The 16,313-nt window shown below is 46.2% G+C and overlaps 1 protein-coding gene across 4 annotated transcripts in view; it reads right to left on the bottom strand.

The window, feature by feature from the left end:
• The window catches only part of SOAT2 (sterol O-acyltransferase 2), a 140,457-nt gene that overhangs the window by 55,398 nt on the left and 68,746 nt on the right, over positions 1 to 16,313 (bottom strand). For 2 of the 4 annotated variants that reach the window (XM_073546172.1, XM_073546171.1), the window contains exons 8-10: positions 13,577 to 13,661; positions 13,256 to 13,301; positions 8,909 to 9,038 (exon numbers count right to left, since the gene is read on the bottom strand). In XM_073546172.1, coding sequence (XP_073402273.1) covers positions 8,909 to 9,038; positions 13,256 to 13,301; positions 13,577 to 13,661 — 261 coding nt within the window. Of the gene's footprint in view, positions 1 to 1,080; positions 4,534 to 8,908; positions 9,039 to 13,255; positions 13,302 to 13,576; positions 13,662 to 16,313 lie in introns of those variants that run through there. The other 2 variants (XR_012220395.1, XR_012220394.1) reach the window with 1 other exon arrangement.

Genomic DNA, 16,313 nt, shown 5'->3' with positions numbered 1-16,313 from the left:
TTATCTTCACATAAACTTTATTCCTTTTATTTTACATGGACACCCAGGGCCACGGACCGGGACACTGCCACCAAGACACATCCCTTTAAGACACCGGCCCGGTACCGAGTAAAGCCCACAGCCCTGGGGGTGCTGAACAAGCAGATTTCTTCTTCAACAGTGGTGAAACTAAAGCCATTGCTAGAAAATAATCACTTGGATCACTGACAACAAGAAAAACTATCAGCCAAAACATTTCAATTTGTTCCCAAATACTTAGCTACAACAAAAGGACCAAATGCCTCAAAAGCAAAACTACCGTAATTGATTTAGAAGACAAATCAAATTATTTTATTCTTGAAATATTTTAGCCCAAATGACCATTGAAGCAAAGTCATAAAAAAATAAAGTAAAAATACACTTCTTGTAAGACCATTATGCAATTGTAGGGATATGGACTGTCTTGCCAGTGAAGACAAGAGACGCACTACGTGAATACTGTTGTGCATTTTTATATGTAAAAGTAACGCATGTCCAGTGCAATGTAATGTATTATGGTGATGTACAGTATATAAAGTGTTAATGTATAATGTGAATATAGCATAAGGATAAGTTTAGGACAGCAGAGAATATAGCATAAGGATAATAGCAGATAAGAAATTGTTAAGGTTAGGATTAGCCTAGTGGGAGGACACTAGTGCTGATAAGAAGGGGGACACTTCCTGGTTGGGGGTGTTCAGCGTCACCTAGTGAAGGGTGTAGTGAAGGCCAAGTTCAGGTGCAGTGGGCTGCTGAGGGCAGCATGGGTCAACTGCTTGAGGCAGTGGGAGGCCAAATTGAGTTTCAGATGGACATTCCATCAGCGTCTGGAGCCTAGGGCTTGGGCCAGGTCTTCTATCATCACTAGGTCATTGGGCGAGTAATAACTTGGAGGGCAGGTGGTCTGTCCCGGGTGCAATGCGGGAGTGGACAGCGTATATAAGGCTGATGGAGTCAGTGGGCTTGGGGTAGTCAAGAACTAAAGGCTGGCAGAACAGAAGAGGAGTTATACTAAGGAGGAAGAAAGTGTGAATTGTTGTGCCCTAGCCCGCCTGTATTCACCTGATTAATTTGGACTGTCTGCATGTGCCTTTAATGCAGGGGTCTCAAACACGCGGCCACTGAGGCAGGCATCTGCGGCCCGCGGTGCACCACATGTCTCACTCCCTGAGGCAGGGGGAAGGCATGCACTCAGGAGCGGCGATGTCATTGGCTGTTCTGTGTGCACACACCGCATAGGACCTGTGATGAGGTCACACGAGGGGGAGGAGTCAGGGGTCACATGATCAGGGGCCTCAGTGTGTGCAGGATGGACGCTGCTGTCTGTGTGCTGGTTGTCATGGTACTGGATGAATGTAAGTTTATGCGTGGGGTCAGGAGGGCTTTACAGGGTGGATGGAGCAGAGCCCTGTGTGTACGAGGTGTACGGAGCGGAGCCGTGTGTGTACGAGGTGTACGGAGCGGAGCCGTGTGTGTACGAGGTGTATGGAGCGGAGCCCCGTGTTTGCGAGGTGTATGGAGCGGAGCCCCGTGTGTACGAGGTGTATGAAGCGGAGCCCCGTGTGTACGAGGTGTACGGAGCGGAGCCGTGTGTGTACGAGGTGTACGGAGCCCTGTGTGTATGAGGTGTACGGAGCGGAGCCCTGTGTGTACAAGGTGTATGGAGCGGAGCCGTGTGTGTACGAGGTGTATGGAGCGGAGCCGTGTGTGTACGGAGCGGAACCCTGTGTGTTCGAGGTGTACGGAGCAGAGCCCTGTGTGTATGTGGTGTATGGAGCGGAGCCGTGTGTGTTCGAGGTGTATGGAGCAGAGCCGTGTGTGTACGAGGTGTACGGAGCCCTGTGTGTTCGAGGTGTATGGAGTGGAGCCCTGTGTGTACGAGGTGTAAGGAGAGGAGCCCTGTGTGTACGAGGTGTATGGAGCGGAGACCTGTGTGTACGAGGTGTAAGGAGAGGAGCCCTGTGTGTACGAAGTGTATGGAGCGGAGCCGTGTGTGTTTGAGGTGTATGGAGCAGAGCCGTGTGTGGACGAGGTTTACGGAGCCCTGTGTGTTCGAGGTGTATGGAGTGGAGCCCTGTGTGTACGAGGTGTAAGGAGAGGAGCCCTGTGTGTACGAGGTGTAAGGAGAGGAGCCGTGTGTGTACGAGGTGTCAGGAGCGGAGCCGTGTGTGTGCCAGGTGTATGGAGCCCTGTGTGCATGATGTGTACGGAGCGGAGCCCTGTGTGTACGGAGCGAAGCCCTGTGTGTTCGAGGTGAGCGGAGCCCTGTGTGTATGAGGTGTACAGAGCGGAGCCCTGTGTGTACGAGGTGTATGGAGCGGAGCCGTGTATGTACGAGGTGTAAGGAGAGGAGCCCTGTGTGTACGAGGTGTATGGAGCGGAGCCCTGTGTGTACGAGGTGTATGGAGCGGAGCCGTGTATGTACGAGGTGTAAGGAGAGCAGCCGTGTGTGTACGAGGTGTATGGAGCAGAGCCGTGTGTGTACGAGATGTACGGAGCCCCGTGTGTTCGAGGTGTATGGAGCGGAGCCCCGTGTGTTCGAGGTGTATGGAGCGGAGCCCCGTGTGTTCGAGGTGTATGGAGCGGAGCCCCGTGTGTTCGAGGTGTATGGAGCGGAGCCCCGTGTGTTCGAGGTGTATGGAGCGGAGCCCCGTGTGTTCGAGGTGTATGGAGCGGAGCCCCGTGTGTTCGAGGTGTATGGAGCGGAGCCCCGTGTGTACGAGGTGTATGGAGCGGAGCCCCGTGTTTGCAAGGTGTATGGAGCGGAGCCCCGTGTGTACGAGGTGTATGAAGCGGAGCCCCGTGTGTACGAGGTGTATGGAGCGGAGCCCTGTGTGTACGAGGTGTAAGGAGAGGAGCCCTGTGTGTACGAGGTGTAAGGAGAGGAGCCCTGTGTGTACGAGGTGTATGGAGCGGAGCCGTGTGTGCACGAGGTGTACGGAGCCCTGTGTGTTCGAGGTGTATGGAGCGGAGCCGTGTGTGTTCGAGGTGTATGGAGCGGAGCCCTGTGTGTACGAGGTTTAAGGAGCGGAGCCCTGTGTGTACGAGGTTTAAGGAGCGGAGCCCTGTGTGTACGAGGTTTAAGGAGCGGAGCCCTGTGTGTACGAGGTTTAAGGAGCGGAGCCCTGTGTGTACGAGGTTTAAAGAGCAGGTGTGTACGAGGTTTAAGGAGCAGAGCCCTGTGTGTACGAGGTTTAAGGAGCAGAGCCCTGTGTGTACGAGGTGTACGGAGCGGAGCCCTGTGTGTACGAGGTGTACGGAGCGGAGCCCTGTGTGTACGAGGTGTACGGAGCGGAGCCCTTTGTGTACGAGGTGTATGGAGCCCTGTGTGTACGAGGTGTGCGGAGCCCTGTGTGTACGAGGTGTACGGAGCCCTGTGTGTACGAGGTGTATGGAGTGGAGCCCTGTGTGTATGAGGTGTATGGAGCGGAGCCCTGTGTGTACGAGGTGTGCGGAGCCCTGTGTGTACGAGGTGTACGGAGCCCTGTGTGTACGAGGTGTATGGAGTGGAGCCCTGTGTGTATGAGGTGTATGGAGTGGAGCCCTGTGTGTGCGAGGTGTATGGAGCGGAGCCCTGTGTGTACGAGGTGTACGGAGCCCTGTGTGTATGAGGTGTATGGAGCGTAGCCCTGTGTGTATGAGGTGTACAGAGCGGAGCCCTGTGTGTACGGTATTGTACGGAGCGGAGCTGCATGTGTACGAGGTGTGCGGAGCCGTGCGTGTACGGGGTGTATTAAGTTTGAAAGGAATGCGGCCCCCCAGCTCAAATTTTTTTTTATGTACGGCCCATTTACTCTGCCGAGTTTGAGACCCCTGCTTTAATGTATCAATTGTGAGGCCGACAAATTCAAGGCAGCACCATGGTAAGGCTAAGTTCACACTAGGCGTTTTTTATCCTAATTTTCAGCTTTGTTTTACAGTTCCAGCAAAACCTATATTTCAGAAATCTCATGGACACATTGGGTTTTTTTGTCATCAGTAACTTGTGCTTTGCATTTTTTTTTAACATAGAGCATGTCACTTCTTTCAGAGTTTTTCACACATTGAGAACAATGGGTGATGAAAAAGACGCTGACAAAATGCTGGTATCAGGTTTTGTAGCGTTTTTAATGAAAAAGTACAGCAGTATATGAAACCCATTTATTTTTGTGATTTTTCCAAGCATCTTGTCTTGGCCACCTGAGATGGCAGTTTGGATTAGTACAGTTTAACCCCTTAGTGATGGAGCCAATTTGCTACTTAATGACCAGGCCATTTTTTACAATTCTGACCACTGTCACTTTATGAGGTAATAACTCTGGAACACTAATGGATCCTGCTGATTCTGAGATTATTTTTTCGTGACATATTGTACTTCATGATAGTGGTAACATTTCTTCTATACAACTTGCGTTTATTTATTAAAAAATGGAAATATGGTGCAAAATTGTTAAAATTTTGCCATTTTCAAACTTATAATTTTTATTTTGTGTGACAAAATCAGAGAGATATGTCACACAAAATACTTAAAGGGAGCCTGTCACCCCCCCAGGCGTTTTTAAGTAAAAGAGCCACCTTGTGCAGCACTAATGCTGCATTCTGTCAAGGTGGCTCTGTTACTTAGCGTCCCTTCCACTGCAGAAATAATCGTTTTTAAAATTGTTCAAAAATGCCTGAATTTTGACAGGGGGGCAGGTCTTTCCCCATCTGACAGACACCTCGCATCCATCAGTCATTTCGTATTTGGCGCCGCCTCCTCAGTGTTCTTTTGAAATGCTGGCGCCTGTGCTGTACTATAGTTTCGTGGGCATGCGCAGTTAGTGCTGCCCGACGTGCCCGTGCTCTCAGATCACATCCCGGCCTTCATATCGCGCGGCCAGAAATCCCGCCCCACAGTCTCATGATTTATTCACATTGTGGGGCTGGGAATCTCGGGCATGCGCAGTAGTTCTCTGCGGCTCTCATGCCCAAGATTACCAGCCCCGCAGTGTGAATAAATCATAAGCGACTGCGGGGCGGAATCTGTGGCCGCGCGATATAAAGGCCAGGATGTGATCTGAGAGCACGGGCACGTCGGCCAGCGCTAACTGCGCGTGCCCACGAAACTATAGTACAGCGCAGGCGCCAGCATTTCAAAAGAATACTGAGGAGGCAGCGCCAAATACGAAATGACTGATGGATGCGAGGCGTCTGTCAGAGGGGGAAAGACCTGCCCCCCTGTCAAAATTCAGGTATTTTTGAACAATTTTAAAAACGATTATTTCTGCGGTGGAAGGGAAGCTAAGTAACAGAGCCACCTTGACAGAATGCAGCATTAGTGCTGCACAAGGTGGCTCTTTTACTTAAAACCACCTGGGGGAGGTGACAGGTTCCCTTTAATACATAACATTTCCCACAAGTCTACTTTACATCAGCACAATTTTGGAAACAGATTTTTTTTCATTAGGAAGTTATAAAGGTTAAAAGGTTGACCAGCGATTTCTAATTTTTACAACAAAATTTACAAAACAATTTCTTTTAGGGACCACCTCACATTTAAAGTCACTTTGAGGGGTATACATAACAGAAAATAGCCAAAAGTGACACCATTCTAAAAACTGCACCACTCAAGGTGCTCAAAACCACATTAAAGAAGTTAATTAACCCTTTACGTGCTTCACAGGAACTGAAGCAATGTGGAAGGAAAAAATGAACATTATCTTTTTTAACAAACATGTTACTTCACAACCAATCTTTTTTTATTTTCACAAGTGTAAAAAGAGAAAATTAACCACAAAATTTGTTGTGCAATTTCTCCTAAATACGCCGATACCCAATATGTGGGGGATAAACCACTGTTTAGGTGCATGGCAGAGCTCGGAAGGGAAGGAGCGCCGTTTGACTTTTTCAATGCAGAAATGGCTGGAATTGAGATCTGGCATCATGTCGCTTTTGGAGAGCCCCTGATGTGCCTAAACAGTGGAAACACCCCATAAGTGACAGAATTTTGGAAACTAGACCCCCTAAGGAACTTATCTAGATGTGTGTTGAGCACTTTGAACCCCCAAGTGCTTCACAAAAGTTTATAACGTAGAGACATAAAAATAAAAAAAATCATATTTTTTCCTCAAATTATTTTTTCGCCCCCAATTTTTTATTTTCACAACGGTAACAGGAGAAATTGGACCCCAAAGTTGTTGTCCAATTTGTCATGAGTACGCTGGTACCCTATATGTGGGAGAAAACTACTATTTGGGCACACGTCGGGGCTCGGAAGGGAAGTAGTGACATTTTGCAGACTTTGATGGAATGGTCTGCAGGTGTCATGTTGCATTTGCAGAGCCCCTGAGGTGCCTAAACAGTAGAAACCCCCCACAAGTGACCCAAAGGAACTTATCTAGATGTGTGGTGAGAGCTTTGAATTCCCAAGTGTTTCACTAAAGTTTATAACACAGAGCCGTGAAAATAAAAAATCATTTTTTTCCACAAAAATGATTTTTTAGCCCCCAATTATTTATTTTCTCAAGGGTAACAGGAGAAATTAGGCCCCCAAAGTTGGTTTGCAATTTGTCCTGAATACGCTGATACTGCATATGTGGGGTAAACCGCTGTTTGGGCACACGGCAGAGCTCAGAAGGGAGGGAGCACAGTTTGACTTTTAGAACAAAAAAATTGGCTGGAATCAATGGTGGCGCCATGTCGTGTTTGGAGACCCCCTCATGTACCTAAACAGTGGAAACCCCCCGATTCTAACTCCAAAATTAACCCCAACACACCCCTAACCCTAATCTCAACCCTAACCATAACCCTAACCACAACCCTAATCCCTAACCTAACAATAACCCTAACCACAAACCAAACCTTAACACAGCCCTAACCCTAATCCCAACTCTAACCCTAACTTTAGCCCCAACCCTAACCCTAACTTTAGCCCTAACCCTAAATTTAGCCCAACTCACTTTAGCTCAACTCTAACTGTTGTGAGTTCACTACTGAGGGCCGGTGAACTCCCTCTTCTGGTGAAGAAAGGTAGTGAGCCTGATTATCAAACATCTGAGACTAATGATGATGACTGGCTGAGTGGAGTGGCTGACTGGATATAAGGCCGCCCACGCCCTTTTTGCCCTGCGGGTGATTTCTCTGTGGGATCCTTGGAGACCAGTCTGAATTCCTGCTCATCTAAAGCTAAGTTTTCTGCTCTGCCTGTTGCATTTTTGCTTTGCCTTTGTTTTGCTCTGTTTTTCTGGATTTCTGCCATTCCCTGCTGGGGTGAGCTGAATTCCTTTAGCTCTCTCTTCAGAAAGTACCTGAGGGCTGATATAGCTTTTGAAGCCTAGCTGCTTCAGGGTCTTTTTTCCATATCAGCTTGTTGGCTTATTTTGTTGAGAGGGTTTTTGCAGATTGCAGACAGCAACCGTCCTTTCCTTTCCTATTTAGTTAGTTTTGGGCCCCATCGTTTGCTCAGCCTATCTTTCTGCCTGTGTATTGTTTTTTCATCTTGCTTCACCGTCATTATATGTTGGGGGCTGCCTTTTGCTTTGGGGTCTGCTCTGGGGCAGTTTAGATTTCCTTTTCTGTCTTTAGGCTATACAGTTCTCCGGCTGTGATCGAGGGGTCTAGGGTACCGTAGGAACCCCCCACGGCTACTGCTAGTTGTGTTGATAGGTTCAGGGGTCTGCAATCTGATAGTTGCCAACTTCTCTGGTTTTCTGGACGTAGCTTCTATTTTTGTGTCTGCCTCCTACGGTGACTCAATCATAACATCTAACCCTAATGTGAAAATGGAAATAAATACATTTTTTATTTTTTTATTTTTCCCTGACTAAGGGAGTGATAAAAGGGGGGTTGATTTACTATTTTTTTTTATTTTGATCACTGTGATTGGATCTATTACAGTGACCAAAATGAACCAATAGGAAAAATCTTCCTATTGTGGCCTGGTGCCGGCCAGCAGATCTCGGCGGGCGCACTGCGCATGAGCCCGCCATTTTTGAACCGGAAAAAGACGTCGGCGGTCGTGGGGAGAAGCAGGAGGGTCCAGGGACACCGGGAAGTACCGGGGGGGGTCGGGGACCCCTATTTCTTTCTCCGCTGATGTGCGATCACATCAGGGGAGAGAAAAATTAAATGGAAAATCAGACTTTTTTTTTTGCGGTCGCTGTTATACTGTTAATAACGGCGATCGCTGTGGTTTAAGTACCCTTAACTGCCGCCATTAAAAGGCGTATCAGCGGTCGTTAAGGGGTTAATTAAATTAGTGATGTGTAAAAAGTAAACATTGGCTGACAAAGGTGTGAGATTGAATAATGCGTGTGGCTGACCAAGGTGTGAGATTGAACAATCACGATTGATTGCTGTCAGAAGATTGGCTTTAGAGATAGCAGAGTTCTGGCTGTAACAGCCCACACTGCACTGGCTGTTTAATCCTGTTTACTCAGGAGAACTTGTATAACAAATTGTCCCATTCATTTTCTCCTATTACCTCTTTTGAAAATTAAAAGCTTGGGGTCAAGGTAACATTAAGGGGGGGATATGTTTTTAGTTACTCATACCAACATATTATACTATTCTGTGAATCACCTCAGTGTTAAAAATGCTCTCTACCCCGCTAGATGATCTCTTGTGAGGTGTAGATTTCAAAATAAGGTTCCTTGTGGGGAATTCTGCTGTTGTGGTATGTCAGGGGCTCTTCGAATGTGACATGGTGTCCACGATCCATTCCAGCCAAAATGGCACTCCAAAATTCACGTGGCATTCCTTCCCTTCCGAGCCCTGCAGTGTGAAAAAACAGTAGCTTCCCCTGCATGAGGGGAATAGTCGTACACAGAATTACTCCTCCTTCTTTTGAAAATGAAAAATTTGGCACTAAAGCAACATTTTTGTGGAAAAAAAATGTAATTTTTAATTTTCACATCCCAGTTCTTAGTCTTACCGGGCATTGTAGCATGGAAGAAGGAAAGCACCAACGTCTTCGTACTGAATGGCTGCTTGCTCATGTTTTTGAATACAGGGATGCACAGCGTAACCAAGGTAAAGTACATAAAAAAGATACAGCCAAGAAACTAATGATAGAGAAAAAAACAGATTAAACAGATTGCACTTGAAACTGTAGATCAATTATCTTAGCACGTCTTCACCAATTGATATTGATGTTTTTAATGTACAAAAATAAATAAATCAAAACACCTACAGTTATATCTATACATAGGAGTAAAAGAAAAGGAAATCCTGAAGCTTGAGACTGGAATCACAAGGTCAGTTTTTTGTGAAGTTTTTAAAACCAGCATCAATGTGCTAGAATATGAATGGCAAATGTAAAGGAGAGCCCTGCTGGATTCACATCTGGTGTTGGATTAATAAAGACTGCATCAAACTGCCGGTGTAATCGCTGAGTTTTCAACGTCTAGTTTAGTTATTCAGCTGTCTAATGCACTTTTAAAGTGGATCTTTCACCAGACTTAAAAAAAAAACTGCATACATTATTAACCCCTTCCCGACATTTGACATACTGGTCCATCCTTTCTGGGAATTTGTTTCTGGTTTTGGACATACCAATACGTCATGATGACCGTGCAGACACCGGAGTGGTCCCTGGAGCGATCACCACGATAGCTCGGCTTCACCGTAAACCAAGCTCTTGAAGCAACAGCCAGGGTCAGTTGCAGTAGCGATCCTGGCTGTTTAGCCCTCTGGATGCTGCAGTAAATAGCAACCCAGGCATCTAGATTGTTGTTACAGTGAAGATACTCCCTCCTTAACCGTATCGGCTTCTCCGTGCTGTGATTACGGGATTCCGATGGTTGTCATGACGACCAACTGTCAATGAGCTTGTGGTCTAATACAAGAGTATTGCAGTGTATTACACCAGCAATCAGACTATTGAGTATTCTTGGAGCAGCTTGTGCAGTCTATTTGGGCAGAGCTGCTGAGCTCAGTTATTGGCTGCAGCGCAGGCGAAGTGACATTAGCGATGCAGACAATAATGCACATCAGGAGTCACGTAGGAGACAGCGCTGGCAGGTTCGGACTGGCCCATAGTGGAACAGGGGAATCCCCCGGTGGGCCCCTGTGCAGATCTGGGCCACCAAACCCAGTGTATGGGCAGTACTTGGCATAATTCAATTGATTCTGTACAGAAAAAAGCAGCATCTCATCATTCATTAATCAAACTACCCAGTTTATTATTATATAGAGATATAGATACATTTGTGAACAAGGGTAGTGTAATATTTGTATGCAGGTGAAAAGTGCCCCCCCCCCCAAAGCCAATGTTAGGCTAGTTTCATACTAGCGTTTCTGGGCGCAGCACAGGGCCGCCGCTAAGCTCCGCCCCCGGCGGCGCCCCCTTCAGTCAGCTCCTCCTCTGATCGCATGACGCTGCATGTGATCAGCGTATCATATATTTAGCTTTGGGTACGCTGGTCATGCGCTGGCACACTTTTGCCGGCGCATCCGCCCTTTTGGCACTGCGCCGACGTGCGCCTAATGCACTGTGTTGCATGTTTGTGAGCTCGGCGCAGCGCCAAAAGGGCAGATGCACCGGCAAAAGTGTGCCAACGCACGACCAGCGTACCCAACGCTAAATATAGGGTATGCTGATTGCATGTGTGGCGCCCCCAGGAGTATGGTCACCACAGTGGCTTTGCCATCCTCCAGGGGAGGGTAATGCCAGGCTTGGAGGTAATGATTGGTCTCTCTCGCAGTCTATCTATGCATGCAACACAGTTCCACTCCAGGCCAGCATGGAGAACTCTGAACCGGGATTAAGGGGAGGAGTGCTCTCTGAGGGCCAAGAGGAAGGAGTGGGGAGTTAGTCTGCGGAGGGTGAAGTGTGTAGACGTGTGGAAGGAGTGCTGAGATAGAGCTGAGAGGAAGAGCTCATCTCTGGAGAGAGCGCATGAACTGGAGCCTGGTCTCCACGGTTGTACGGATACTAACGGTCCTGCAACAGACACCAGAGGAGTAGGAGGCTGTAAATGCTCTACTCCCATCTAAGACTTGAGGGCACAACAGCAGCTTGGATAGTGAGCCAGGACTCAGAAGAGAGGAGTCCCCGAGAGAGGCTACAGCTGTCTGCCGTGCAAGTGAGGGTCTTGGGAACATCTGTCAGGAGGAACTTCAGTGTAACTCGGTACTGGAGATCCCGCAATTAAGCACTATTAAGGAGCCTGCACAGTCCATCTGCTGAGAGAGAATCCCTGAATTGCTTCCAGGCTAACCTGCTCCAATACCATCTGTAATCAGGACCCTGGACTGCAGTTATCAAGTAAAGGTACAGAAATTGCACCCCGCTGTGTCTTGTCTGCTTCCTACCTTTCCGGCACCGCTACATCCCCGTGCCAACCACATCTACACTGCCCTGGGACTATAGCTTCGCCTGTGGGGAGCTTTTACGCCTTTGCTGCACCATACCATCAGTCCCAGAGGATCTGCATGCAGCGTCGGCTTAACACCTCCCTTGCCGAACACCACAGGTGGCGTCACAAACTATTCATTTAACTACATTCAAACCATTACATTCCCCCATTACTTGGGCGCCCAGGGCCACGGTCCGGGTCACCGCTGCTGTGAATCATCCCACTGATACCGGCCCGGTACCGAGTACCCCACAGCCCTGGGAGGGTGACCCACATGCAGCGTCATGTGATCAGAAGAGGAGCTGACCGGAGGGGGCGCGACCGGGGGCGGAGCTTAGCGGCAGACCTGCGCTGAGCCCAGAAAAGCTAGTGTGAAACTAGCCTAACTTGTGGGCCCTTGGTACCCAAGTTCGACACTGAGCGGTGGTACCCAATAAGGGTGAATAAAGCACGATGTCACAATTTGATTTTTATTTTTTTAAACAAACTGCATTCTGGGGACAGGAGTTTTTACAAGTGAGAAACCCCCTTAATTTTCAGTAAATGCGCTGGTAGACATCAGATCCACAAGTACTAAAGAGAACTGCTTTAAAAAAAAAATCAAAAGGACAACTGCTGATTTTAGAAAGGGGAGAAAAATCTAAGGCCTCCACACATCAATAATCCACCCTAAGAAGCACTAGACTCTAGGGGAGAATACCGAGCACATCCAGTGCCCCATGGGGCGTGGCAGGGTGGCAGATAGTAGCGAGCCACAACATAGAACTGCCCTATCATTTTAATAATAAAAGCATTATTGTCAGAGGACAGAAGCTTTCTAAATACAGCCGTCTACTACATGCCGATCTACTAGACGGCTGCAAGAAGAACATTTATAGGAATTATTTTTCTGGGTTGCATTTGATCAGTAACTCATGTAAATAATATTTGGAGCAGTAGAAGGAATTGTTCATATGAAAAAAATCATTATCTGTGTATATGCCTATAGAAGTCAGTGTAACAGGTCAAATTAACCCCTGTTCAGATTAAACCTGGGTATAGTTTGGCTCAGGCCAGAGTATACCCCGGGGATAAACTGTCCTATGTCAAAGCTATTCCCGGGGGTGCAAAATGGTCTAGGCCAGACTACACCCCTCCAGGCTACAATATACCCTTCTATGTTATGAACGCTTGTAAATGAGAGAGATTTTAGGTGCCATTTTTTAATAATTTAAAACTGACTTACATGTAGTGAGAAGGTATTTGTGTTGTTAATCACATGATGAAGACTGATCTCACAATACAATGTGACTGGTAACAGACAACAGTCATTACATCTGAGATTACACTGCTGTCCAGTAAGATCAGTGCTTTCACCTTAGGATGCAATTATAACTTGATCCTGGTTTTCTCACCCTGTCTCTGATTGGTTGAAAAGTGTGCAGATCTGTTTCCATCATCCTCAGCCACACGGCTGCTTGTAATGTGTGACTACTGAGAAGTGCGGTAGGTTCTTCACCTCATTACATCTTTGTGGAAGTCTAATATTGAATAATGATACTGATTGAAGTTTTTCTGGTTCAAGTAATAATAGTCTATGTGTTTAGAACTTTAAGATTTAAGTCAGTGATCTTCTCACATAACTTACCTGACAAACCTGATCCCCAATAAGATGTTGAAAAATTAAGTAATTCTTGGGTATATCACTCAACGCTGCTGATAGCAAAGGGGCTATAATCTGGCATGAGGGGGTATGAAATGGCCTAGGCCATAATATACCTGGGGCATAATCAAGCCAAGGCCGCTTTAACCCCGGGTAAAGTCTGGACTCGGGGTATACTATGGCCTGATACACTGGCATCCCAATTCCTAAATATATCATAGCACTCACTGGAATGGAGGCAGATCTTCCCACTAATGCACATTCTTAACTTACATCCTACCTGGGCAAAGTTCTTAGCTACATATTTCCATCTGATGTACGGTGTCCTGTAGGTAGACAAATAGGAAGGTCACTTTGGTCCTAATCTACATCTACCATAGAGAATACACTTCTATCTCAGACTTTAACCAGCTTTCCTGACTAATAATATGTTTAGTATCTTGATTATACTGTATATATAAGTTTATACTTTATTAGTTCTTGACTTATCAAAGTATAGTTAAAGTTTTCACTAAGCAGGTGTTGAGTCAATAAAATCACATTAGTGTATATAATGACCTATACTGTAGTGACTTAAACAGAACGTGTCTTGGGGGGTTACCGTGGATAACTTTCTCTGTAAAGCAGAGTTGGGCAGAAGAGAAAGTAAAGATAACTGGAAAGTGAAGGGATTCGGGTACTTTTATCTGCAAAACAAAGAAATATATTAAGTCATAAAAAATAAAATTACATGCAACTAGGAAAATTCTGTTATTTACATCTTAATCAGAAACTGTCAGCAGGCTTTTGCTACCCCACCTGAGAACAGCATAATGTAGGGCAGAAACCCCGATTATAGTGATATATTTTTTCCCAGGCTGCTTGCTGTCAATTTGATAAAATCCCTGCTACATCTGCTGCAGATCTACCAGTTATCTGAGTAACCCCACCCCACCACCGATTGGCAGCTTTCTGCTTATGCACTCTGTACTGAGAAAGCTACCAATCCGTGGTGAGGGCGGAATTATACAAAGCTCATGAATATGAGCAGCAGGAGATTATCAAAACTACACTAAGGGTCCCGTTACACATAGTGACGCTCCAGCGATCCCGACAACGATACGACCTGGTAAGGATCGCTGGTGCGTTGCTATATGGTCGCTAGTAAGCTGTCAAACAGGCAGATCTACTTAACTACGCAGCAACGATACGGCGATCCGTATAACGACCTCGGCGGTCGTTGGTACCTTGTCACACAGCAGCTATTCTGACGACTCCCGCCTGCGTCCCTGAGTCCTGCGTGCCCAACGAGGTCGCTCGTCGGCGTCAAACACAGTGATGCATGCTGGCCAGCGGGACGCCAACGATCAAAAAATGGCCCAGGACATTCCTGCACGATCAGCGATATCCAGCGGGGAGGCCGGTCGCCGCTATGTGTCACATGTAGCGAGATCGCTGCTGTGTCACGAAATCCATGATGTTTCAGTGATCTCGCAAAGAATCTCGTTATGTGAGACGGGGCCTTAAGCAACCTAGCCAAGGTTACCCAATGGTATCTCCTCATGGTGAGCTTATACAATTACATTTTACTTAATAGCTATATGCTTTGGTATCCTTTTATCATAGTTTTGTACATTCCACTATATCTTTACTAGGTCCTCCATCTATACCTTATCCACTGTGGATGTGGATATATATTCCAGCTCTGGAAAAAATTAAGAGACCACCACATCAAAACCCTGTCATGGCCAGCCCACTCTCCAGACCTGAAACCCATTGAAAACCTCTGGAATGTAATCAAGAGGATGATGGATATTTACAAGCGATCAAACAAAGAACTGCTTTAATTTTTGAACCAGAAGCAGTGTGAAAGACTGGTGGAATGCATGCCAAGACGTAGGAAACTGTGATTAAAAATCATGGTTAATCCAAAAATCCAAAAAAATATTGATTTCTGAACTCTTCCTGAGTTAAAACATTAGTTTTGTTGTTTTTGTTGTTTCTAAATTATTATGAACTTGTTTTCTTTGCATTATTTGAGGTCTGAAAGCACTTTGTTTTTTTTTAATTTGACCATTTTTCTTTATCAGAAAAAAGATACAAAATTTATTGCTTGGAAATTCGGGGACATATTGTCAGAAGTTTATAGACTAAAAGAACAATTTACATTTTAGTCAAAAATATACTGTGGTGTAGTGACCACTAGGGGGTGCTGTATGGATGTCCTAGGAGAGAGGATGAATGACAGAATCCTGAATGACTGTTATGTATCTCAAGGTGGGTGGCCTTGAGATGGAGACTTATGTGTGTGTTGATCAGCAGTGATACTGCTGAGGTGCTGTTTCAATGTGTCAGGGAGAAGTCTCCAGGTAACTGGGGAGACGGGCTGGCCCAGTTACCTACAAACCCACTCAGGGGGTGTGTTTAAGAATGCAATTGTAAGGCGTGTATGAGTGGTTGAAGGACCTGTGATGAGGTCATAGCCATGTGACCTGGTGGGCGTGGCTACGGACCATATAAGGTGGCCGGGGTAGGTCACATGAGAGAATGCTTGGACCCGGTTGGTTCGTTGTGGAAGGTCCCGCAGGGAGATGGGGCTTCCTGCCTGACAGCACGTGAATGCTGTGAGTAATGGCTGCAAGCGTCTGACAGTTCCCTGGAGGGAATGGACGTCTGAAGTATGGAGTATGAAGCAGCTATGAGAAAGTAACCCTGACGGGGTGAGATAACTGTGAGGCTAGAAGAGCCTGAGTATTGGACATTGCTAACAGAGTGGAGCTCTGTCATGAACCCTATGCTGACTATATGAACTTTATGTTGCCGCTGTGGTTTATGATGCCTAATAAACCACATGGACTGTTTTGGTTTTATGGAAAACCCATGCGGATGCGATTATTTGGCTGCCAAGCGAGTGTCCCCAACCATGAATGACAGCGCTACCTTACAATACCTATAAAGAGAAAAATCAGACAAACTGAACATTTGGAAGTGGACTCTTAATTTTTGCCAGAGCATGTATGCATATATATATATATATATATATATATATATATAGATATAGATATATATATACATACACACACACACACACACTGTGGTGTGACTGGTGGTCGCGTGGTTAATTGGAGGTACAGTGCCTTGTGAAAGTACTCGGCCCCCTGGAACTTTTCAACATTTTCCCACAAATCATGCTTCAAGCATGAAGATACCAAATGTAAATTTTTGGTGAAGAATCAAGAACAAGTGGGACACAATTGTGAAGTTAAACGAAATTTATTGGTTATTTAAAATTTTTGTGGAAATTCAAAAACTGAAAAGTGGGGCGTGCAATATTATTCGGCCTCTTTACTTTCAGTGCA

This window comes from Dendrobates tinctorius, unplaced genomic scaffold, assembly GCF_039654945.1.
Source record: "Dendrobates tinctorius isolate UK_male_01 unplaced genomic scaffold, ASM3965494v1 ptg000145l, whole genome shotgun sequence".
NCBI classification, from domain to species: domain Eukaryota; kingdom Metazoa; phylum Chordata; class Amphibia; order Anura; family Dendrobatidae; genus Dendrobates; species Dendrobates tinctorius.
This window is presented reverse-complemented; position numbering and strand designations above follow the sequence as displayed.